This window comes from Fringilla coelebs (assembly GCF_963513975.1).
Source record: "Fringilla coelebs genome assembly, chromosome: 9".
Taxonomy (NCBI): domain Eukaryota; kingdom Metazoa; phylum Chordata; class Aves; order Passeriformes; family Fringillidae; genus Fringilla; species Fringilla coelebs.
The window spans coordinates 7370893-7395220 of record NC_140067.1 but is presented as its reverse complement, the minus strand read 5'-3'; the positions used below and the strand labels follow the sequence as shown (position 1 = coordinate 7395220).

The 24328-nt window shown below is 43.7% G+C and overlaps 1 protein-coding gene across 1 annotated transcript in view; it reads right to left on the bottom strand.

Moving 5' to 3' along the window:
• The window catches only part of AGBL4 (AGBL carboxypeptidase 4), a gene marked incomplete at both ends in the record, with an annotated part of 878788 nt that overhangs the window by 171592 nt on the left and 682868 nt on the right, over positions 1-24328 (bottom strand). The window contains one exon of the mRNA XM_084210960.1: positions 5881-5995. Coding sequence (XP_084067086.1) covers positions 5881-5995 — 115 coding nt within the window. The remainder of the gene's footprint in view (positions 1-5880; positions 5996-24328) is intronic.

Below are 24328 nucleotides of genomic sequence, written 5' to 3'. Positions count from 1 at the left end.
CTTTGGTCACAACTGACTTGGAAAATAAAATATTAATAGTAAATGCATGGCAAGGAATGGAGCTCCATTTCAAGGGCTTGAGAAATCCCTGTTTTTCAGTAATGAGAAATAGTTCTGTGCTTCCCAAGGAGGGAGCACACTTTTCCTGACTCAGAGGGTTTGTAGAGGACCATCCTCTCCCAGCCACATCCCTCCTTCCCTTGGGTTAGGGTACAAGGGACATCCTTGTCATTCAGGCAAAAATCCCACTGAAGGAAGACAAGAGGTGGCACGTGCTGCAAGTTTTGAGTAAGATGAGAAATTTCACACTCTCCTGATATCTTCTGGGTAACTGCTTATTTTATGATGACTAATAGGCAATTACTATGGTAATACTGCAATACAACATGTGTGAGGTTTGGAAATGAGAAATTATAGGTAACTACTTTGGACTCATTTCTATGGTAACAAAAAGTAATTGTCATTAAATACCAGTTATATTGCTGCTGTACCTGGTAATTATAGATTTTTTTATGCCCAGTAACATAAATAAAACCAATAAATTTATTCAAAAGGTCCACAATTGTTTACTTATACGTTGCTATATAGAATACACAATGACAAACACCTAATTAGGAAAAATAAACTCCATTGAGAACTTCATCTTGTCATCTGAGATGGATACTCTGTTTTTCAATTTAAGGAAATGCATGAATTTCACATCTATTAAATGAAGTTAAAGGGGGGAAAAAAACCTTCTCAGCCAGAAAAATAGGTGAAAAATAATGAAGAGACAAACAAATGCTAGTCTGCACGTTTGGAGCTGTGTCTTGTAACTGAATAAGTGATATTTAAAACCACCTGACTTATCCAGTCCCCCCAAAAGGGACATAAATAATAAAATAATTTGCATCAAGTCTACATGTGCCTTTATTGTTAAAAAAACTTTATGAATTACATGTGAACATGAATTTTTGACTATTTCTTCAGTCACAGAAATAAAGTCAGAAAAACATGTTCACGATAAATCTGAAATATTTCACCTGATCCAAAGCCTGGTTTTCTGATTGTGCTTCAAATCTTTCCAAAGGAATGTTTAGAAAAGGTCAGTTTTTAAACAAATTGTGCCATTAACAAACAAAAAAGAAATAGGATTGTTCTTTATAAAATGCTTGTATGAATGATTTTAAATGTCTCTCAAGCCTTCCCTTTTATTTTTTTTACTGGAAACAGTTTGCTAAATTTGACTGCCTTCTACAAACTATTAAAATCTTTACAAAACTGCATTTCTGAGACAAAAAATATACCATTTGCTCAAAACATGAAATCCCAACACAGCTTTCACATGGACACCAACACTGTTTATGGTGAATTTGGTTTTCCAGTCTGGGTAAGGCTGGCCTCCTTCCAGTTCACCAAATTAATCTGTTAACCCCTTACACAAACAAGAGGTAAGGACTGTGTTGGGTTCAAAAACATTGTCACTGAGAGTGAAATGAGAAAGGATTGGAATCAGTGTGTGCCCTCTCCTCCCCATTCACACAAATTCTTGTATTCTCCACAATCTGACTAGGAGGATACAGCAGTGGGGGGATTTCAGACCATTTCATGGCTGTACATGAAGCTAATTAGCATCATACAGCTAATTCATGGCTGTAATTTACTGAAGGCTGATGCTCTCACAGCTGCCCCAGAGAGGGAACCCAGAAAAGGAATGGGAACACTCACTGGGGCATGCCAGGGAGCCTGCAGAGAATGGTCAGGGTATTTCATCCACCTTGCCATGGCATTTCTGGGGTACCTCAGTGAAGAGCTCCCCAGACTAAGCAACACATCCCTGTTGGTGCCAGTGTAGGATTTTGCCTCTGAAAGGTGAGGCTGACAAATTGGAACTAATCTCAGGCAGTGTGGTACAGTCATCTCGCCTGCAGGGACACATTTCAGCATTCAGCTGCAGAATGCCAGCTTAAGAACAAGCTCTTGATAAAGGAAAGTTCAGGCCAAGCCTGAGGATGCACGACTTTTAAATCAAGAACACTTTTTTTTCTCCCCTCAGTCTACCCCCTCCTCCCTGGGGATGGCAATATGATAATGCTGTACTGCAAATAGAGGGAGAAAAGTTGAGAAATCTCTCTTCACTGCACTAGTTTTCCTTTATTTCCTAAAGCTGTTTCACAGTTTAATCCATCAGAGAGGGTGAGATTAGTGTTATGGAGAAACTCACAAATATTTTTATTTTTTGTGCCACATTTTTTTAAGATAAAGCTAAAGTTAAGCCATGCACTACCCCCAGCAAAAGGAGTCTTTCTATTCAGGTGAGAGCTGAGGACAAGTTGCCAGCTAGAAATGAGGGAAAATGATGCTGAAGACTCTCTATTTTAGCTGGGTCAAACAATGGCATCTTCTTGGGCAGTTTAATTAACAAGCCCATGCAGCATAACATCATCTATGCACTGTAACTGCAAGGCCAGTCACACTTAGAAATGTAATGACACCAGGCTTTAAAACTGCAGGAAAAGGGAGAAGCCTGTCTTCCTGTTTTGGGAGAGACTCTACATCCTTGGCCACAGAAAACAGCAGGTACCTGCCATTATTCTGTATTTCAGGAGCAGCTTGGTACAATCATGCAGCAAGAGAAGGACTTGGAGGGTGGATTTTTCCACTGAAAAGAGAGTTAAAAAAAAACAAAAACAAAAACAAAAACCAAAACCAAAACCAAAACCAAAACCAAAAACAAAAACAAAAACAAAAACAAACAAAAAAACCCAAAAAAACCACAACCAAACAGAAAACCACAAAAACTTTCATTCAAATTGTGAAATTGTGTATAGACTTCCTAAACATCCTGAATTAAAGGAGCTGCTTAATCACCCCTGCATATCCCACAAAGCACCTCGTCTTTTTATTCCTAACTGTATAGGAATAAAAAATTCTTAAACTCTTGCATAAACTTGAATAAATCAGTGAAGTTTAGCATCCCATTTCCATGCACCCTGATGCACTGAGCTCTGACATTCATTTCCATGACCATTTCTTTTAGAGCCAATATATAAACAACTTTCCTCACAGGTGAGTCTGTGCTTTATAGTTGCAGTCCCCAAACTCACTTGTTGCTGGTGATGAAAATTTCACCACGTCCAAGTCAGAGTCACAACCCATTTTGTCTGTTCTCTTGAGAATAAGCAACAGTTTGTGGAAAACAGGCAATTCTTGGTGGCATCACTGCAGATGTGGCTTAAACTCCTAAACCTCAGTTCACAGCAACAAAGGGAGGAGGATTTTGGATGAGAGCACAGGATTCACACCCTCAGTCAGTCCTGCATCCCCAAAAACAGCAGTGAAGAAAATCTCACCAGCTAGCTCACCTTGGTGAGTGGTTGGTTCCTGTCCTGGTGCCAGGAGAACAAGTCCATGCCATGCCATGCCACCCCATGCCAATCCATCCCATGCCAATCCATCCCATGCCAATCCATCCCATGCCAATCCATCCCATCCCAATCCATCCCATCCCAATCCATCCCATCCCAATCCATCCCATCCCATCCCATCCCATCCCATCCCATCCCATCCCATCCCATCCCATCCCATCCCATCCCATCCCATCCCATCCCATCCCATCCCTTCTCCCAGAGCTGCTGACACTCTCAGGCTCCTCATGGTGCCTGGAATTCCAAGTGCATCCAAGAGTGCACTTTGCCACTTGGGCAAGGCTGTGTGCTGGTGGGGCAGAAGAAAATCCTCTCTCACATTGGCAGGAGATCAATTTACAAACTCAAGCATGAGGTTTAATTACCCATTTCATTATCTTAGCTTGCATAGTCTGAATGTGAGCCTTCAGTGAACCAAAGAAAGAGTCACCAGCTGCTGCTTTGAGAAGGAGGGAGATAACAGGAAGAAGTTCAAATGCCTGAAAGTGCTCTGGCTGCATGTGGCACCCCTGTTTGCAAAAGCAGGGGGTTATCCCCAGCCAACAGGTCTGTGTTAGACCCCACTATGTGGAAAACTTCTAAAAGTCCTGTTTATGTGCTAATCTGAACAAAGACCAAAAGAGAGGAAGTATAGTTATCTAGCCAATCACTGAGAAGTCTCAGAGTTAAATTTTCAAATACAAGCAAGTGATCCTTCGAGATTTTTTAAGACATTCATCCAGTAAATTCAAGTAAATAAATTGTGATGTGCTTGTGGATTTTGTATGAGCATGAAATAAAGTGTTTGCTGCAAATTATTCACTCAGCACTAGTTAACTGCAATGCTGGCACATTACTAGGCTTTTTAATATTCTTCTCAAGATAACAGGTAGCATTTTGCTTATTATCCTCATTTTTAAGCTATAATTACATTAGGCCATTTGTAAATACAGTGAAGAATTGCAAGAAAATCAAATGGTTTTTTTCAACTAGCTCATTAAAATTCTCTTTAGTTCAGTAGGGCTGAAAATCCTGCATAACGTGGAAAGTTAAACCAAGAGCACACCATCAAGCTCAGCAATTCCAAATTAATTCACATGCCCTTTCTCACTACCTGGGTTCCCAAAAGGCTTTTCATGTTCTGAGCCATATGAATCCCTATAAAAAGCTGCATGTCTCTCAAAAACTATCAATAACATAGCAGGGGAAAAACCCTACAGGGCAAGTGAACTTTGGGGGAAAACAAAAGCTGCTTAATTGCAACTGGAGTTTGCTGATGTGCATGGAAGAAAGGAAAGTGATGTAGTACCAGACTCTAGAGCCATTTTGGGGCTTTATTCCTGTGTGGTGACACATTCTGACAAATTCCTGGTGCTGTCTGATCTGCAGTGTCCCTGACTGATTTGGGATTTGCCAGGAGCTGGGTGAGCAGCACTGCAGCTGCTTCTGCTAAACAGTGAGCAAAGGAAAGGAGGGATAAGGAGCACAGATCTCAGGATCATAAATGCTGGAAAAGTCCTGTAAAACCACTGAGCCCAGCCATCAACCCAGCTCTGCTAATCCATGTCCCTAAGCACCACACCCAGACATTTTTTTATCACTTCCCAGGCACAACTTGAGGCTGTTTCCTCAACAACAAAGAGCTGCCAGCAGCCCCTTTTTCTGCACCTTCCATCTTCCTCCTCAGTGGTCTCCTCACCCATAAAATCACCCAGCCCTGTGTTCTGCTTAGCAATGCAACACCTAATTAGATCAAAGCTCAAGGTAGGCTGGCTACAAAGTGAATTGTGTGATTTAGTCTGGCGCTGTAAGCAAAACCACATGCAGTATATTTCATTTCTCAGGGGCTTCTCCAGAGAACTGTGTGGTACATGTAATTGCCCCCACAAACAAATCATCAGCTAATCAACTGCTTTTCATTATCACCTCCAGCAGCACATTTATTTTGTAAATAAATGCATTAAGAGCAAACAATTTTAGGGAAAACAAAAGATTATCTGAATACGATCTCAGCAGAGGAGGTGGTAAAGTAGTAATTCAAATACTAAAATGGAGCAAAATTAGCATAGGGTGGAATGATTATTCCATTCCATGTATCCCTATCTATTCCAGTACAATAACAGAGTGAAATCTGTGACTTTAATGGATGATCTGGGTGGTTTAAGGGAGCTGTGATTGACTGACACATTTACATAGAGGCTGATGAGCAGCATAATGAGTGCATTCATAAAACACAGCTAAGGTCTGACTCTGAGCTGACATTAACTCCCACATCTAGAGGAGATACCCTGCTGTCTCGAGGAGTTGCTCTCTACCTCCTGGAGTAAACAAATTCCCTATTTGCCCCGTTCCTAGGTGGGAATTTCAGGAAGCACATGGCCACGTGGGAATCTCCAGTTGAAGAGGAATTAATTGAAACAAGCCATATAAGATTCAATGACAAAGGTGTACAAAGCAAATATAACAATACACAGGTACATTCCCCACACCATACCTGTAATTTCCTAGGTAAACTCCATCAGGATTGAGCATGGGAGCAATCTTGAACACCAGGTGGTCTCTCAGTACTTTTGCAATTGGATGGTGGCTCACAAGGAAATCAATTATACCTGAGGGGAAAAAAAATAAATTAAAAGGAGTTTGAAGAGGGGTGTCTGTGAATCAATGATTTCCAGATTGAAATTTCTTGAAACTTCACATATAAAAGATTAGAGTGATGATTCCTTCTGCTTCCTGGCACTGCTCCTGCTTCCAACAGAACAAACCCCTTGCAGTCATGTAGCTCCTGCCACCTGCTTAAACTCCAAGAACTTTAAGGAGAAATACCTGAATCTGTCCTCATGATGCAAGTACACCACATCTGCATTACCAAACATGGGGGAATTTCCACACAGGGAGAAGTTACTGCTCATCAGCTAAGCCACAGTAAAAAAACCCAGAGAGGAGAAATGAAGATACCCCTCACACCCAGCCTGCACAGGGCTCACCCTGTGAGCTGAGTTTGTTGAGATGAGCATCTCAAATTCATTTCAGCATACACCCAGACCTGCCCACGAGGTATGAACACAGATTTCGGATCACCTGCATGTATGAAGAGGTGTAAAATGCCCCACAAAAATTGGGAGATTTGCACAATATGTGCACTGGGCACGGGGATCTTGTGCCACTGGTGGACTGGAATTTATGAGGTCACATTCTTCACTTCTTTTACACTCATGAAAACCAGGAGTAGCTCCACCTCATCAGCTCCTTTAGTGAGCAAGTGATGGGGAAGCAGATCCTAAATGCCCTTCCTTGGGGCACATCACAGCACCAGCACCTGCAGAAACTCCTTCCTCTTGGCCTGGTGCTTGGGGAGCCACTGAACATTGCCTCAGCCCAGGGCTGCTGCAGGGGCAGGAGAAGGAATCTGGCAGCTAAATTCACTGCTCATCCCTCCACTGGGTTGGCACTGACAGAAATAGCTTCCAGGGAATTAATGTTGAGATAAATTGAGTTCCTGTGTAATCTCAGGACACCCACAGATAGGTCATGACAATTTGCTATTTATTGTAAGGTCCATCCTGTGAAGCAGGAACCATTTACTGAATTTCCCCAGAATAAATCAATCACTACAGTCTAGTAACAGGATAAAATTAAGCAGAGAAAAATTAAGGCTGCTCATCAGTAAAATTTCAGTAATGGTGAGCTCTATTAGAGTGTGGAATTGTCTCTCCAGGGTAAGAGTGGAATCCCATCATCAGAAACATTTAACACTGGACAGGGTAAAGCCTCGGGGAATAGCTATAACAAGCAATAATTCAGCATAGGAGGGATGGCCTGGGCTAACTAGCTGATTTCAGACCTGAGTTTTTGTGATTCAATCAAAGTAATAAAAAAAGCCCCTAAACCCCATGTTCATGCCAGGTTATACACACTTGTTTACAGCTTGGCTGAAACATGCATTAAAGATGAGACCAAAATCTCACATTCTGCATGACTCCTTCATTTAGCTAATTTCTTAAGGCCCACTTTGTATTTCAAATACCAGAAAGTCTGAACCTAGGCTGCTGTTGGAACAAATTGAAATTTTCTGAGGCATATGGAGAAAAATGAGGCTTCTGAAATGTCTGAGATGATCAAGGTATAGTTGACTCCTAACATCAGCAATTTTTTCATGTCTCAGTGACTAACCCTGAAGAGGAGAGAGGAACCTTCTGTAACCAGGTCTTCCACTCGAGAAGAAACTAAACCTGAATTTCTGAGAGAAATTAGCATATACATAATTATATTTCTCAGGAAATGTTCCTGCAATTACCTCCTCCCAATGAAGGAAACTGAACATCTATCTGCTTTTTGGCTGGTGTTGTGACTTTGTTCATTATCCAATGGCAAAAACACGCAGGAACGACAGGGACACGGTTGGATCCTGAATAACCAGATTTCCTAACTGTTTGCAAACAGAAAAAGCTTAGCTATGTTAAACTGCTGCTCTGACTGTTTCCTGGCAGTGTCTGAAACATAATCCACAGTCCTCACACCTGGAGGGCTCAAAGCACTTAAAGGGAAACAACCCCTCGCTTAGTCCTTGGTTTCTCAAGACCCTCTGCTGGTTTTAGTTTTAAAGAGCTTGCAACTCGACTCAGCTCAACTCAAACATCAGTTTGTGTTTCCTAGAACACTTGGAGGAGTTAACTATTCAGAAATCACTGTGTCCAGAGCAAGTTTGATCCCAGGCTGGTTGAGACCCTCCAAGTGGAAATAAAATCAGCACAAGTGTTGCATTGTGTGCATCACTGCTGCAGCAAAGGCCCTGGCAGCACACCAGGCAGCACATGCCACAGCTCCTCAGGCAGCAGGGAGGACTGGCAGTACCTCAGGGACAGCAGGACTGCTTTTCTTTCAGGGGGTGACACAAAGCCCAGGTTCTCAGGGCTTTGCTGTGGCTGTCACGGTGCCAGTGGAGAGGCTCGTGCGGGTGCTGCTCGTTTCCTGACGAGGTCTCTGGTGTTGAGATGACCCTGAGGTGTTAGAAAGTCTCTTTTTTCCCAGCCCTGAGACCAAAGGAGAAGCATCTCCCAGGCACCCCAATCTGCTCAGGCTGCTGCAGCCAAGTTGCCCATCAAAAGGAGATTTACTTGGTTTTCTTACTTAGCAGACAGTCAGTTAAGCCTGAAGAAGCCTTCCCCCATTGCAAAAATACCAAGGAAGAGTTAAAAATAACTCTCAGAATTCTAACCTGGAAGTAGAGGCAGTTCTAAGGAGCATGAGAAAAGCATGAGACAAAAGCATATACTCACATGTACAAACCTCACCCTAAAATTATTGTAAGTATCCAAATAATCAATACAACTAGGAAATAGCTTTGTCTTTCAGAGGAACCCAATAGTTCTGGACTGCCTGAAATAGTCCAGATCAATAATATTTAAAATAAAAAGACAGATATCAGAGTATTAAACAAAAAATACCGTTGCCGAGAACTCGGTGCTCCTGTTAATAAATCAATACAAACTAAATTTTACAGCTCCTGTAATCAGCAAGAGGCATATCAGTGCATCTCATTAGGCCAGGGTTAAGAATTTGGCAGCAACCAAAGCCCATTTAATATCATTTACTTCAAGGCAGACATGGCAATACAACAGATGCCCTAATTTATTTGTTGATCTTTGTATTAAAATAACAGTTTGCTGGTAAACAGGAAGGGTAATGATGCCAGTCACCCTTGTTAGTGGCTAATAATTGCTTAAATTGTCCACTAATTGACCTGTGGTACTGTTGAAGCACTGGATCGTGTTGCAGGGCATGAAGTAAACAAGGCCACTGTAATGTTGCTTTAGAGAATGACTTCTGGAAATAGAACTACTTATTGCCATAAATTTTCTTTTCACAGATGAGCAGATTAATTGGTCTGCCAATTAGTCTGCTATTAAAGGAAAAAAAGGGCTGCCCACAGATTGGTTGGATCTTCAAACTGTAGCCCCAGTTTGGGTCAAAGGAAATAATCCAATCTGAACCAGTCACATCAGCTATGAAAAATAAGACAAGCATTATTTAAAAACACAAACCTCTGTGGCTGGAGATCAAGGGAAATAGCCAAATAATGAAGTATTAACTCTTCAAGAGACTTCAAAATGAAATAGAGAATGTGATGGAATGGGCCTACCGAGGCACATTACAGTGTGGAAAAGTTCTCCAATTAGAAGAAGCAAAACAATATGGATTATTTTCCTCTCAAGCTTTCTGGAAAGCAATTAAAACCTTTATATTTCAAATAATTATGTGCAATTATAGATGCTGCCTGGAACCAGAACGGCTCAGAAATCAGCATTCAGCCATGACACAGGAAGAGGCTTATTCATAGTCCACTAAAAATCCACCAAAGTCTTTACATCAACTTCAAGGAGATTTTCATAGTTGCAAGCAAAAGGGAATAAAGAATTGAAAACAAAGAAAAGGGAAAACAATAATCACAACTGGAAGCATTAGAGAAACAGCCACATTGACTTAAAAATGTCAGACTGTTAAAAAACTGATTTCTTGGTAAACCCAGTTTAACAGAAACTGCACTAAATCTGGACCAAGCCCCTTCTACTCTGAGTCACATCCTTATCATTATTCTTTCTCAAGGCTGAATGCATTTTTTCAAGTTTCTCCTGCCTTCTGCAGCTCAGCACCCCTCATCTGCACCAATGTCAGGTCCTGTGGCATCTTTCTGCCCAGCCCAAATTATCTGCTGGTTCTTCTCAAGCACCTTAATCATTCACTCCTCCATAGCATGTCATTTCCTCTGTTCTGTCAAGACATTTCCTCAACCAACCTCCTTAAACTCTGTTTAAACTTCCTGCTGGCTCTAACATGACCTCTCCACATTTGCTCCTACCAAAGAAAAGCCAGCCTCATCTCCTGTTTTTTCCATTACTCCATCCTTTCACCCTCAGTCTGACAATATATTTAATTGTGCAACTATATAATACATTTGCCCAGCTCCTATTAGTGAAAATCTAATCAGCACAGATCCTAATGCAATATGGCAACTGCTAATGCAAACATACCCTGCCCTGTATCTAGTATATGCCAAGAAAGAAGTGATTTATGTTTTCAGACCCATTTCCTAATGCTGAGTAGCTGCTGCTACCCTTCAGTCAGCTCACCACAGCCTGCAGGTTAAAGAGGATGTGACAATTGGGCTCCAACAGCCATAGCATCTATTCACTGGAAAATAAATGTGAAGGAGTCCCAAATGCTTATGCCCAGATGAAATTGTTGAAATACACTGTTAAAGGACACTGAATCCAACGTGAATGACACTGTAGTTATGTTTCAGTGGAGAGTAAGGAAGCAAAAATATGGGGTTGGGGATTTTGGAGAGGGTTTTTAATGTGATAGTGGGGGAAAAAAAAACCAACCAAAAACCCAGGTGATAATGGCCAAGCAGCTACAATATTCTGTTTCCAAAATACAAGTACAGTACACAGAATAAAGGACAGCAAGCAACCACTGTGCCACCATTTGCCTGAGAAGTGTTTCTCCTTCAGCAACAGGGCCCTCATCTGTCCAGCCTTTGCCCTGTCTCATGACACTGCAGGAAAAAAAACCCCAAACAACCAAAACAAAAAGACAAAACATGAAAAAAGACAGATGGACCCTCTTCTCCACCCCAGCACGGTGGGAAAGGTGTCACACTCCCACTGAACCCTGCCTAGGTCACAGCAGTGCTGTGCCAGGGCGGGCTCCAGAGAACACACAGCTGTTCCTTCAGTGCAGCCCCCCCTGAGCCCAACAGGCTGAAATTGCCCAAAAATGCCTCAGACTGAAGTGCTTCAATATTCAGCACAAGACAAGAACAAAAATAAAAGCGTGTGAAGGGTGATAAATGAGCAGAGCTGACTCACAGTGAGGTTACTGACATGATCTCACATCATGCTGTCACCAAAACTGTTCCTACAAAAGATCATCACAGAGGGTCCACATGCACAAGATCATCACAGATGCTGACTCTGCCCCTTCTTCCAGTTCTGCTCCTCCTCCTAATGTGGAAAAACACATTGACAAACCCCAACATGTTTTGTTGGTGTTATTTCACACATTTTTAGAAACGCGGTTCTTGGGCAGGAGAAAGGGTGAAGAAGGGTGATGCTAACATCCAACCAGAAAGAATCTATAGATTTAAAATGCTTTATTAATAGGTTGCTTTATCTTCCCAAAGGTCCCTTTGGAATCCATGGCAAAACCAAGGTTCATTTCATCAAAATTACAAAAGCTAACATGGCTGGTGAGGAAGCACTGCAAAACCAGAACAGGCTCCTGCTTACAGTGTTAGAGGAGGGGAAATTTGATGTCTGAATTATGTCACCAGTTTCCACATGCCCAAACTGGTGCACATCTGCATGTATATGCCTATCTCTCAGCTTGTGGAACTGAGACTGGCAAGGTTCAGAGCAGTGTCTGATTTCCCTGAGCCCCTCTCTGGCCATCCTCAGCACACCAGGTACAAGGCAGGGCAGGAGGGATTGCTCTCGGAGGGATGCAGCACCTTGCACAAACCCTGGGTGAGCATCCCTCAGACCCCACTTTGCAGGTCAGACTCTTCTGCTGCTTCCTCTGCTGATGTTCAGACTTCATTTAGACTTCCCCCAGGAAAGGCTCAGAGGGGACCTGCACAGGCCTGAGGGTGGCACATGATGAAAAGCAATCCGGGTTTTTGAAAATGCAGAGAAGTGAACAATTTTCCCCAGTGGTTGCTGTGGACAGTAAGGTCTCAAGGGAGACAACAACTGAACAACAATGGCCCATGGCAAAGCTCATCAGAGCCAGCCAAGGCAGGTGAGACAGCTCTAGGAAGGACATCCCTGGTTGCATTATTTCTGGAGGGTACAGAAAGAAAAAGGCTCGTTGATTCTCTTGGAGTATCAAACCTTCTGATCACACAGCAATTTGTCCCCAGATAGACAGGTAAATATTTCAGTTCTAAGTAAGATCTTGTTGCATGAGTTTGGTTGGTTAAAAGCACCCCAGAAAAAGTCTGTAGGTTCCCATGTTTATTTCAGTTTCTTTTAAACCTGCAGCTATAATTACTATTGTAAAAAAAACCCTAAAAACCAAACCAACAGTTAGTGCTGGTGCACTGTGCACAGAGCCCCACTTCACCTATTTAAAAAGAAGTTTTAATCAGCCTGAGACAGAAAAGTTGCCCACCTAACTAAGGATCCAGCTGCAATAAGCAGATTGATTAGAAACACATCAAGCTATATTATGGCATGTTTGTTCTTTTATTTACCGTTTAGTCTCTCATCTATTCTCTGCTGTAACTCTTGGTCTCTTCAAAACACAGGATTAAAAGCAAAGGAAATCTCAAATAATGGGATAAAATGAATGTGCAGGAAATGAATGGGTGAATTAGATTACAGCAGATGAAACACTGAGGTCTCAAATGCAAAATGCAGGGAGTTTATTTAATTTGTTACTCTTTTAAAATGAAAATATGCTCACTGACTTGAATTAGTAATTTTCCTGTTCTAAGATATGTTAGGCCATTACAGCTAGGCCTGTTTCCAGAGCAGTGAAATAAATGGAAAACAGCCAGTCTCCCAGGGAACACAGTCCTCACTGCATTTTGCCAACCTAGTGGAACAGTGCTAATGTCAGCTCCAGAGAAAACCACGCTTCTGCTGGAGGGGCTGCCTGCAAAGGAATTGAGAATGACTGGCAGCAAATACTGCAAATGGCAGAGCAAGGCACTGTGGATTTTCTCCAATTTTAATGTGCATGGTAAGCACAGACAGTAATTGATTTAAAGAAGATTTTAAAAACCCATCATTCCTGACCATTCCCTCCTCCAGTTAGCCCAGGGTTTCACAAATAATTAATCTGGAATTTGGTGTGGCTGGAACACAGATCCTTGGGAACAGCAGTCTGGAACCTCCCAGCTGGGTTCTGCCAGTGTGAGAGGGAAATTGCTCTGTCAGATGCTGACCCAAGTCAGGGCATCCCAGCCAGCACCTCCAGCCCTGCAGGCTTCCCAGACATCTTCTTTTGCATGTAATGGTCTGGCTGAGGGGACTGAAGTCTCCAAACTGCCCTCTCCAAACACACCAGCAGGTCCCAGGGCATGGGGACAGTGAGTGCCCATCGTGCTGCTGCATCACAGCTCTCTGATGAGGTGACTCTGACCATCCTGGAATCCAAATATTTCACCTGCTTCCCAGAATTACAGAGGCATAAAAACCCTTCTCACACATTGTAAAGATACAGGAGACATTTCTGCCACCATAGCCTCAAATGACATTTGGCATCTATTCGGATTGCGACTTCAGTGAAGATTTGGGAAAATTCTGCCATAGTAAAACATTCTGGGACCCCTGGGTAAGGAAATGGACTATATGATTCCAGAAGGTAGACCTTATTTGCCATTTTAATGTGTCTGCTGACTGGACAGGACTGACTGGGATGGAAACCTTTATATTTATTATGGATACTTCACATAAAGGAGGCACATTTACACCACTGCCTTTCTTGTGCACTAGCCTACTGTTTTTGAGAGACTTCCACATTTAGACCGTGCAAACAAGGCCTCAGAGCACCAAAGAGTTCCAGACCCTGACACTCCAGATGCATTTCAAACAGGGAGAATACACAGTGAAATGGACGTGACTGGAATAGTCAGTCACAAATCAGCAGCCTACAAGTACAATCAGCTCAGTGTAGAAAGTGCCTAAGTGATGAGTGTTTGGGATTTCCTATGTATTTTTATGAGCTGTTGCTCTTTCCTCATAAAAAGATTCACATCTGCTTTGAAGGATATGTGGCTGCTGGTGCTTGGCTGGAGCACAGCATCCCAATTCAGTGCTGAAAAGATATAGATATACATTGCCAGTAAAACATAATTAAAGTTGGCATTCCCAGTGCCTGGGATGCGGGACCAGGAGCCAGAATGCCAGATCTTAGTCTCTAGCACTGCTGATTTTTGGCAAGTTGCTACCAGAGTCTGCTGTCTTAGTGCATTCAGCTTGAGACAGCAATGGCCAGATTTGCAGGGCAGCAAAACTGGCATCTCTGGGGCCAAAACCAGCAGATGGATTTTCCAAACAAACTCATGAAAGCTCATTGGAGCCGGCTGTAGTTGGAAACATGGCAAGTGGCCACAAAATGCTAGGTGTTGAGCAAAATTCTGAAACTTTTCTGCTCTTACTCAGCTGTAAGTAGTGAGATCTGAGCCACTGACAGCCCATCCCCAGCCCACTCTTCCCTAAAGACAAGCCCTTCCTGAAAATCAGCCCTGTAGGGGTCAAGATGGGAAGATTTTTGGTGACAGAGACAACCAGTGTTGCTGGTCAGTTCAAACTTGCAGCCCTGAGTGCTCTCACTTCTGCTCTTTTCTCTTCTTCCAAACAAGTAAGCACAGAAAGGAGTACACAAATGTTCCACAAGCTATAGCTGGTTCTCAGAACCTCTCAGGATTACCTGGAGAGGGAAAAACGTGGCTTTTGGTTTTGCCTGTAAAAATTGTCAGCCAAAAAGAGAAAAGACAATTAGGCATTTAGGACAAGTCTAGTTCCTACTTTAAAATTCTCTAGATACTTTATGCAACCCAAAGCCTGATCCTGTCTGAAAAGCTAAAAAAAAAAAAAAAAAATAACATTACTAAACAGACTTGAGTAGATGATGAGACCACACAAATGATCTTGTTACAGAAGATGCCCTAGGTCATATAATTCATGTAATTATTAGGACATACATTCATGCAATCTTGTTCTGATAAAACTCTCTGCTAACATGCCCTAAGACTTGCTCTGATGCTTTGGCAGTTTAACAGCTGGAAACCCCAAGGAACCAAACAGTTTGACCCTTTCTCTTATTTGTTGGATTCAGCAATTTATGGCCTCAGGACTCATTTTGATGCCATTGAATTGGATTGTGCATCTTTTCAGACTTTAGAAAAAGACAAAAAATGAGGAAAAACCCACTAGACTGAAGCTTGGGTGCTTGAACGCTTCAGAGCAGCAGTGGGGTGTAGGTATGATATTTTATGAAAAATCCTTTCTTTAGGATTTTTCCTCCTGAGAAGCTGAGAAGCCTCAGGAACAAAATGTAAACAATGACTTTCTGCTGCTGTGGGATGCAGCAGGTGGATCTGGGATGGGTCTCATGTGGTTGTTTCTAGTTAATGGCCAATCACAGTCCATTCACACATTCGTTATTCATTCCTTTTCTATTATTAGCTAAGCCTTCTGATGAAATCCTTTCTTCTAATTTTTTAGTATCGTTTTTCACACAATATATATAATGAAATAATAAATCAAGCCTTCTGAACACAGAGTAAGCTTTCTCATCTCTTCCCTCACCCTGGGACCCCTGCAATCACTGTCACAGGGGGTGCTGGTGGCACCATTCCCCTCGTTCCCCTGCAGCTCTGAGTGCTGGGGGCTCGTGCTCTCTCCAGCAGCACCACCAGCCCAGGTGGACCACCAGGTCAATCCCTCCCTCCATGTCATGGTCTCTGCCTTTCCTGTTCCTTGCAGCAATGGGATACCCACAAGCTTCAAAGGAGTAGACTAATTTAGAAGAGCAGAACGAGGCCAGGGCTGGATTTGTCTGGTGAAAAGTGCAAACCTGCAGAGAGGGAAGCAGACTGTCTGCCCTGCACAGAGATCAACTCACATCTCAGCCCCTCAATTACCCTGATGGCTGATGCTGCTTGCTTAACCACAAACTAATCTCCCCAGGCCCAGGGCCAGTTGTGCAGCTCTCCAGTAGAACTGATGCAACAGCAAAGACCTGTGACTTGAAAGAACCTGTCAGGCTGACAAAGAGAGGAGGTATTGGCAGGAGCACACAGCTCCTGCTTCAGGATTGCCTGGAGGGTTCCTAAATTCAGTGCACAGCACAGACTGAGTGGGTGGCTTCCTTGGCTGGCTTTCCTTTCTTTAATTTCCTTAATATGCTGTAAGGAGCTTGGAGTTCTCTTTGCACCAAAATGAGCCTACCAATACCCCCTGGATGATGCTTCTTTTCCTGCTGGGGAAAAACAAAAGGGTGCCTGGAGAAGCACTGCAAGGATCAGATGATCTTGTTTCATTAATGAGCTACTTGGGACTTATCAGAATCATTCTCAAGATGTTACCTCAGAATATGATGTGCTTGGTCATTATTATTCAAAGCATGTCCCTCCCATGAGTGTGAGTCCCCCAGTCAGCTCAAAAAATATTCACTGCATCATAGCCCTCAATTTTTACAGAATTAACTAATGTTAAATACAGCTGGAGTTGAACAGAAATATGCAGAAGATTCCACCTTCCCTGACGTGCAAGACAAGAGACAAACCAGAATAGAGGCTTGATTGCAAAGAGGGGAAAAATAAACATAAGGGGAGTAAAATCCAGAATGCATGAGCCAGAGCCAAGCAGGCATCTACCCTGGCAGAATTAACTCAGGCACTGTTTCCTGCTGTCCTTATCAACTCACAAAACACCAGGCTTTTCACCATGGCCCTGGAGGGGAGTTTCAGCTGTCCACCAACAGCTCACACAGCACCAGCAAGAAGGCAAAAAAAAAAAAAAAAACCAAACAGAAAATCACTTAATTTTCCAGTTTAGAGCTGTAAGGGTCTTGCAGGGGAAGTAGAGAAACTGCATCATTATTGGAGTGTTGCTGCTTTACCCAGGAGCAGGCTGAGCTCCCCAGAGCCTGGAGGATGACTGCTTTCCTCCCCATCATAACTGCAGTTGTGGAGGTCAGAAACCTTTCCAGGGCTGGCAAGAAGGCTGCACCACAAGTGTAAATTTTCCAAAGTTACCTGCACTGGGGAAAAGATTCCCAGCAGAGCTATAAAAGTGACAAAAATAAAATTTGATGGACACAAGGGGGACTAAGCAGACTTAGTTCTACTTTAGAAACCACTAAGCAAGGAATAGCCAAAGAGGACGAACCTTCAACTTTCATGCCTTTGGTTGAATTGTCTCCCCAGACTCAGAGCACTTCTTATATGGCCAGAATCACCTTTTCATAACCTGGCAGCCTTTCTCTGGGAATCAGGAACATCTGGGATTTCAATGTGCTTGGTTGAACAAAGGTGGGCACCAGGAACAGAGGCTGGACTAGTCTACCCAGTTTTACCCAGTTTTACCCAGTTTTATCCAGTTTTATCCAGTTTTACCCAGTTTTACCCATTTTTATCCAGTTTTATCCAGTTTTATCCAGTTTTACCCAGTTTTACCCAATTTTATCCAGTTTTACCCAGTTTTACCCAGTTTTACCCAGTTTTTCCCCCAGGCCTGTCACAGAGTGCTGTTCTGCAGGCCCAGTGAACAAAGCAGCAGCCAAACTGAACTCTTACAGAATTAACTGTGGTCACAACAAGAACTGCAGAAACCTGAAGATGGATAGATTAGTCCAAGCAAAGAATGTGCTGTAAGCTGAGAAGGCAAAAGGTGGATTTCTCTGGAGGCAGACAGAGAATACATTTACATATGAAAATATAATACACAGTGAAAAAGGGAAAGGGCACTGCATAAATAATGGGAGGGAAAAAAAGAAAAATATGCATTTTTAAACACATTCTAAAAACAGTTTCCAGCATCTGCAAACATGTTGCTCAGCCAAGCAAAGACCCAGAGGCAACAGGCTTGAGTCAGGCAGGCACACACACAGACCAGAGGGGCCCTGCAGAGCATCACTCATTCACACCAAGTTCCCTCCAGCTCTAGGGTGTTGGGAGAGTGTTGGGGCATCTCTTTTAATTTGCCTTTATCTTCAACAACCTGTGGAATTTTGCTACTGGCCACATCACAAGGGGGTCCTCAGCCAGACAGACTCCTGGTGCCACCGCTGCTGGGATGAAAGTGGAGCAGAAATTGCTGAGAAGGAGCAAGAGCACACAGGTGTCCCCACGGGTGACATGGTGCCCTAATGCTCTGGATCTCCAGAGGACACAGGTACAGGACTCAGGAGAAAACTGGAATGTGGAAAAGGAGCTTTTTCCTGGGCTTCAGCCCAGAGCTTTAATCCACTCAGCTAAAGAACAGAGCTCGGGTGTCCCCTCCTCAGGACTGAACCCCCTCTCCACTTCTGCTGGAGATGTGGCTTTGCCATTCATGTGTGGCACATCCACACACTCCCCAGACCCAAACACTGGCAGGAACCTGCACAGCCATTTCCCTCATTTCCCCTGTGGGCACAAACAAGGAGATCCCTTTGTAACTCCTGATGCAGCAGAACTTACACTAAGCCAGCTGTAATGGCACCTTTTGGCTGCTTCATTGATTTCCACTTTACTGGGTTTGCAGGTTGTACTGCCTCACTGTTACAGGATTTTCCTGTCCTTCCCTTCAGATGGAATGAGAAGGCACGAGGCAGTTTCTGCCCTTCCCAGCGAGGCAGAGGCACCTGCGAGGCTCCAGAGCAGGGCACAGGTCTGCAGGCACCGTGCAGGGCTGGTGCCACTGACATGTTCTATGAAAAGTCCTTTCCTTAGGATTTCTTAGGATTTTTCCTCCTGAGAAGCTGAGAGACATCAGGAACAAAATGTAAACAATGATTATTTGCTGCTGTGGGATGCAGCAGGTGGATCTGGGATTGGACTCATGTGGTTGTTTCTAATTAATGGCCAATCGCAGTCTGGGTCAGTCTGAGCCTTTGTTATTCATTCCTTTTCTATTCTTAGCCAGCCTTCTGATGAAATCCTTTCTTCTATTCTTTTAGTATAGTTTTTCATACAATATATATAATAAAATAATAAATCAAGCCTTGTGAACATGGAGTCAACATTCTCATCTCTTCCCTCATCCTGCAATCACCGTCACAGGCTGGTGTCACCAGGAAGGCAGCAGCTCTAAAATGGACAACCACCAGATTCCAGCATCAGAGAGAGAGAATCCTGTTAGTGAGGAGCTGTTTTCCACTCTCCTTCTGGGCATGAGGAAGGCAAGAGCGGCATCAGCTTCCTCAGAGGTGGCTGCCTGTCCCCTGGAGCCAGTGGGAGCTTCTGGGTTTGCCCCTCAAAGACATCCAGAAGTGCCACATAAGCAAAACCAGACTAAAGCAGCTCTCTATCCATCCCCTCCATACAGATGGTATCAAGGTAGGAGAGGCTGTGCTGTTCTAACCAGTTAAAACTGAATTCAAACAGGGAAGTCTGTTTGCAAAGCAAAGTCTGTAGCTTCAGTTTTGACAGGCAAATAAAGCAGGGACTGTATGTAACACCTGAAATATTTCTGGGGAAAAGAAAAAAAAAAGGAAAAAAAAAAGAGGGATTTATTAAATGAAAACCTTATCCTCAGGGAAGATCTGATGGCCAAGAAAATGCTGGCTGCATTGACTCAGAGATGAAAGTTGTGTATCTGCAAGTTGCTTTCAGTGGTACTGGAGGGGACTTGTTGGAGAGCTGCTTGCACTAGGCTCCAGCAGGAAAAAGCTTTTTTCCCTGTGGTTTATTTTTTTGTCTCATAGAAGAATAATAAAAAAAAATGGCCATGTCTCTACATGAAGAAAGAAATTGCAAAAGCTCTGCCCCTCATCACTGGAGATGGATCTGTTGTTTTATTTACACTGCATGACATCCAGGCAAGAAAAAGCTCCACAGAAATAAATCAGGGTCACTCTCTGTCAGTGCAGGTGTGCTCCTGGCTGTTAAGCAACAGAATATGTCATAAGCCCCTACCTCCACTCCAGAGAAAATTTTGCTGTGAGAATGAAGAGGCATTGCAGATCCTAAAGGTGATGGTAATTAGTGCTGGAAAGGGAATAATCAGCAACATTTCCTCACATCAGCAGGACCACCACAAGCATCTCTCCTTGGGAAGAAGTGAAATTCTCCAGGAGGGTATAAAAGTACACGTTTCCCTCTGAGGAGCATGACAGAGACAAGTCAGAAGGATATAACTTTCAGGAGGCCTCCAAGGGTTGAGGGGGTTTGTTGTTGCTGTTTTAGGAAGAAGCAGCTAAAAAAACCCCCACTATTTCCTAAAGAATTCTGTTTGGAGACAGTCTTATTGCAAAATCAACTTTGAAGCATATTAAACTAAGAAGGCATAAGCTGCTCTCGTTCCAGAATAAGAATTGCTGTGGAAATGTTCTAGTGCACTCTACATTCACAGTCTGCCTCAGATGCAAATGAAATCTCAAGTGCCAGCAAGCTCCAGACAGAAGCTCTCCCCAAGCACTTTGCCAGGATGGGTTTAAACTCTGGCAGCACTGTGACCACAGCAGCTGATGTCGAGGTGCTGCTCCCCTCACATCCTTGGCCATTGCCAGGAAGAAAAATCAGAGTTCACATGTAGCCAGGGCTGAGCACTGTCTAGCTTTCCACCCCCATCAGTCAGATTGAATTTTAAGGTCTTAAAGGTAAACTCAACTTTAATAAGCAGCCCCTTTTGCTGCATGAAGGAGCCAGACTTCAGAAGGGAGAGGTGCCACAGACACTCTGGGTAAGCTGAGACCCGGTGATCTGCTGTCCCCAGGGCAGGCAGCCCTCCTGCAGGGAATTAGGGCTGCACTTCCAGCAGGTTTCCAGCTCTGTTCCCTGCTTCTCCCCAGGAATGAGCAACACACCCAGCTTTGGGAAGATGGCACCTGGGCCAGTGCTGGGCCACAGCATCCTCCAGTTCTGCTCTTGACTCTCTGACCGATCGTGTCCCATTTGATGGAAGGCAGGTGAGGCTCACTGAGGCTGAATGGCTTCTCCTGTACCTGGGAATCACCTGGGCACCCTCCTGTTCTCCCTTTGCTGTTGTGACACCAAGCACAAGTGTTTCTAAGGGAGCAGGACACGAAGCTGATCAGTGTTGGACTAAAATCACCACAGCAGTCAAACTTTAATCACTACAAAAATTGAAAACTCTCAGTGATGCTCCTTTTGGGTAGGTGGAGGCCGTGGTGAACCAGGGCTTGTCCTGCTGTCATTGTCCTGTTCTGCAGCCACCCAAAGATTTGGCTTGTGCTTGCCAATAATATAAAGCACATCCATCTTTTTAACGCTTTGCCTGCACACTGTATCGCTGGCTGAAAGTTTTGAAGTAAACTTTTATAATTTCAATTGAAATTTCACATAAGGAGACCTGCAGACTTCTCCTTTCCTCTTCTTTGAACAGAGCACAGATCTTTGCCTTTCTTTGTTCTTTCTCTTCCTCACCACATTTTTTTTTCCATCAGTGATAAAGTGACAAAAAATAGAGAAACAAATAAAAAGAGAGAAAGGGACAATATGAAAAATTTTGAAGTATGAAATTTATAATAAACCACTCTTTAAACCTGTGGCATTAGGAAAAAAATAAAAATTAATTATTTTTCATCCATTTCCAATTATCTTTTACATTTAGCAGCAGCAAAGACTAAACCATAACCTCCAAGTCAGAGCACAGACACCAGGAGTGTGCTACCATTTGTGGAACACGGAATAAGTAATTTGACCCTTGAACTTACACTATGGGGCACATCTGGAAATTGCCACTTAGGGGTGACACCAGTCACTAAGGAACCAGGTTCCTGGCCAGAGTGATATTTTACAGAGCCCTTTGCCATTGTTCAAAACTCCCCTAAATTTACCCTTCCTGCCTGCAGAGCATTTAACAGAAGTTTGCCCCTGCATTAGGGTCCCAGCAAAGCAATTTGTGCCTACAGTTCTTAAAATTAAGCAGAGCTGGTAATGAATGTGCCCCATTTCCCTTTCCTTCCATGCCCAGAGTGCAGAGAAGCCTCAGACTGCACTGAAAGAGCAAAGCCAAGCTCTGCAGGGCTCTGTCTGGGGCAGAAGGCTGCTTCCATCCCAAATCCCATCCTCTTGCCCTCCAGACAGGCTGTGCACCCTTTTCTCTCTGAGCTGGAGAAGTCATGGCTCTCATAAAGATGTGCACAATGCAACAGGCATCCGAGGAGCTTGTGAGCAATCTGTGCAGGGGCAGAGGGAAAATTTAATCCCAGTGCTCTGGTGTCAAAGGGAACTTTGCAGCAGCCAGGTCCCAGTCACTCATCAATGCTGGATCCTCAGAGCAAAGCAGGAGGAGCAGGAAGGTAAGTGCAGGGCACCTCGAGACAAAAGGACTGAAAACAAAATGAAAACAACCAAAAAAAAAAAAATCAATTCAGCTGAACCCAGCCAGGGCAGGCAAAGAACAAAGGGTCAGGAGACAAAGCTGGAAACAATAGACCAGCGAGATGAATATCAGTTGTGAGGAAGAGCTGAGGCACTGCTGAAGGAGAATGGAAAGGGCTTAAATTAAAAAAAAAAAACAGAAGAGATTCCTAATTGTGAGTCCTGACCTGCAGCTTGATCAGCACAGCTCTCACACGCTGCTGCACTGACTGAAAGGGCTCATCTCTGCCTCGGTTCCTGATGGCAATGGTGGCCACTTATCACAGCCCTTTCTTGGCCATTGACAGGGACATGCAAAGGAGATCTAGAGACAACCACAAACTCCCTGTGGTTTTTACATCTTTGTCCTGAGTTTTGCACATTTATTTCATGTCTTGGCCCAGGGAAGATCTGGTACCTGGGGGTAATACTGCTCCCTAAAAGTGTAGGACTTGCTGCCCATGGCCATAGAGAGCAACAAGCACAGAAAAGGACCCTGAAAACTGGGCAGACACCTTCACAATCCACTCAGACTGCAATTTTTAGTGGGAAAACCAGGCCATATTAAGGAAAGCCAAGGGATCATGAAGCCCAGGTAATCAATATTTTCTCTTTTTCCTACCCTCAGACATCAGCAAAGTGCCCCAGTGTGTACAGGTAGGATGTGCTTTGCCCTAGAGGGAGGTTGGTAGGGCTGGGTGGAAATGATTTTAAGTCAATGTAATCCAAAAGTACCAGCAGTCAAGAAACATTGCAAAACCAGGATGTCCAAGAGATTAATTGGGCGATCTCACATGGAGACAAAATAAATTTGCCTGTTGTTCTACAGTGAAAGCCTTTCTCAATTCTCCCCCTTGAAGACCAAGGGCTCCCTTAGCTCTGTGATTACTCCAAAGAAGATTAGTTAGGCAGAGCCAGTCAAAGGCCTGCTCTGGGCAAAGGGCAATCTGAATCAAACAAAGCTGCTTGACATTTCTGAGCTGCACAGGCAGAGCTGACCTGGCTGTCCCAGGGCTGAGGAGTTACTGGGAGCAGAGAGATGAGCACACAGGGCTGGGCTGGAGAGGGGGGAGCCTGCCTGACCAGACCAACTTTCTGCTCCTGCTACTGCAGGCTGAACAGAAGAGGTGGGACAGCAACCTCTGGGCTGGTGGGGAGGGATGTCTCAGCCACAGATGACACAGCTCCTCCCACAGGTTCCCAAAATTCTGGGGATTCCTCTGCAGATGCAAACACATGGTCCACCTCCACACCCTGCCACCATCACAGCTTCTCTTCTGGGCAGGAGTTCCAGAAAACACCCCTTGTAAGGGAGTGAATCACATCACTGCACAGCCTGAGGAATTTAAACCCATCATCAATTTCCTCCAGCTCAGGAACCCAGGTGTATAACTTCTCATACCTGCCTGACACCGCAGCGAATGGATTCAAAGCCAAGGTCACACTGGGTGTTAGGAATCCCTCTAACACTTTATTTGCATCAACATGACTTGAAAAGGAGCTTTTATTTCCATTACTCCAAAATGGATGCTTTGGTATTCTGAGAACAACCTCTCTCTCCTGGGATACTTCACACTAAAATCTCATCCAGGAGATTTACAAGGGACAGACAATAGTGGTTTTCATGTTGCTTTAGAAGCCAGGGAGAGTGTGCTTCCCTTTGTATTATAGCTTAGGAGCTATGCACTTGAAGAAAAAAAATCTTGGTGGGAAGGATGAATGCAATTTAACAACTTTAAGAGAGCCCTGCAGCTCGTTTTATGGTTGGGCTGTTGAATTCTGTTGCCTTTGTTTGCTCCATCATTTGGTTTCCTGAACTCCTGTAAAAGAGCCCATGAACTGCAGCTCCTGCTCACCACATTCCCTCACTGTTCCTCAGTGCTGAGCTGCTCCTGGAAGC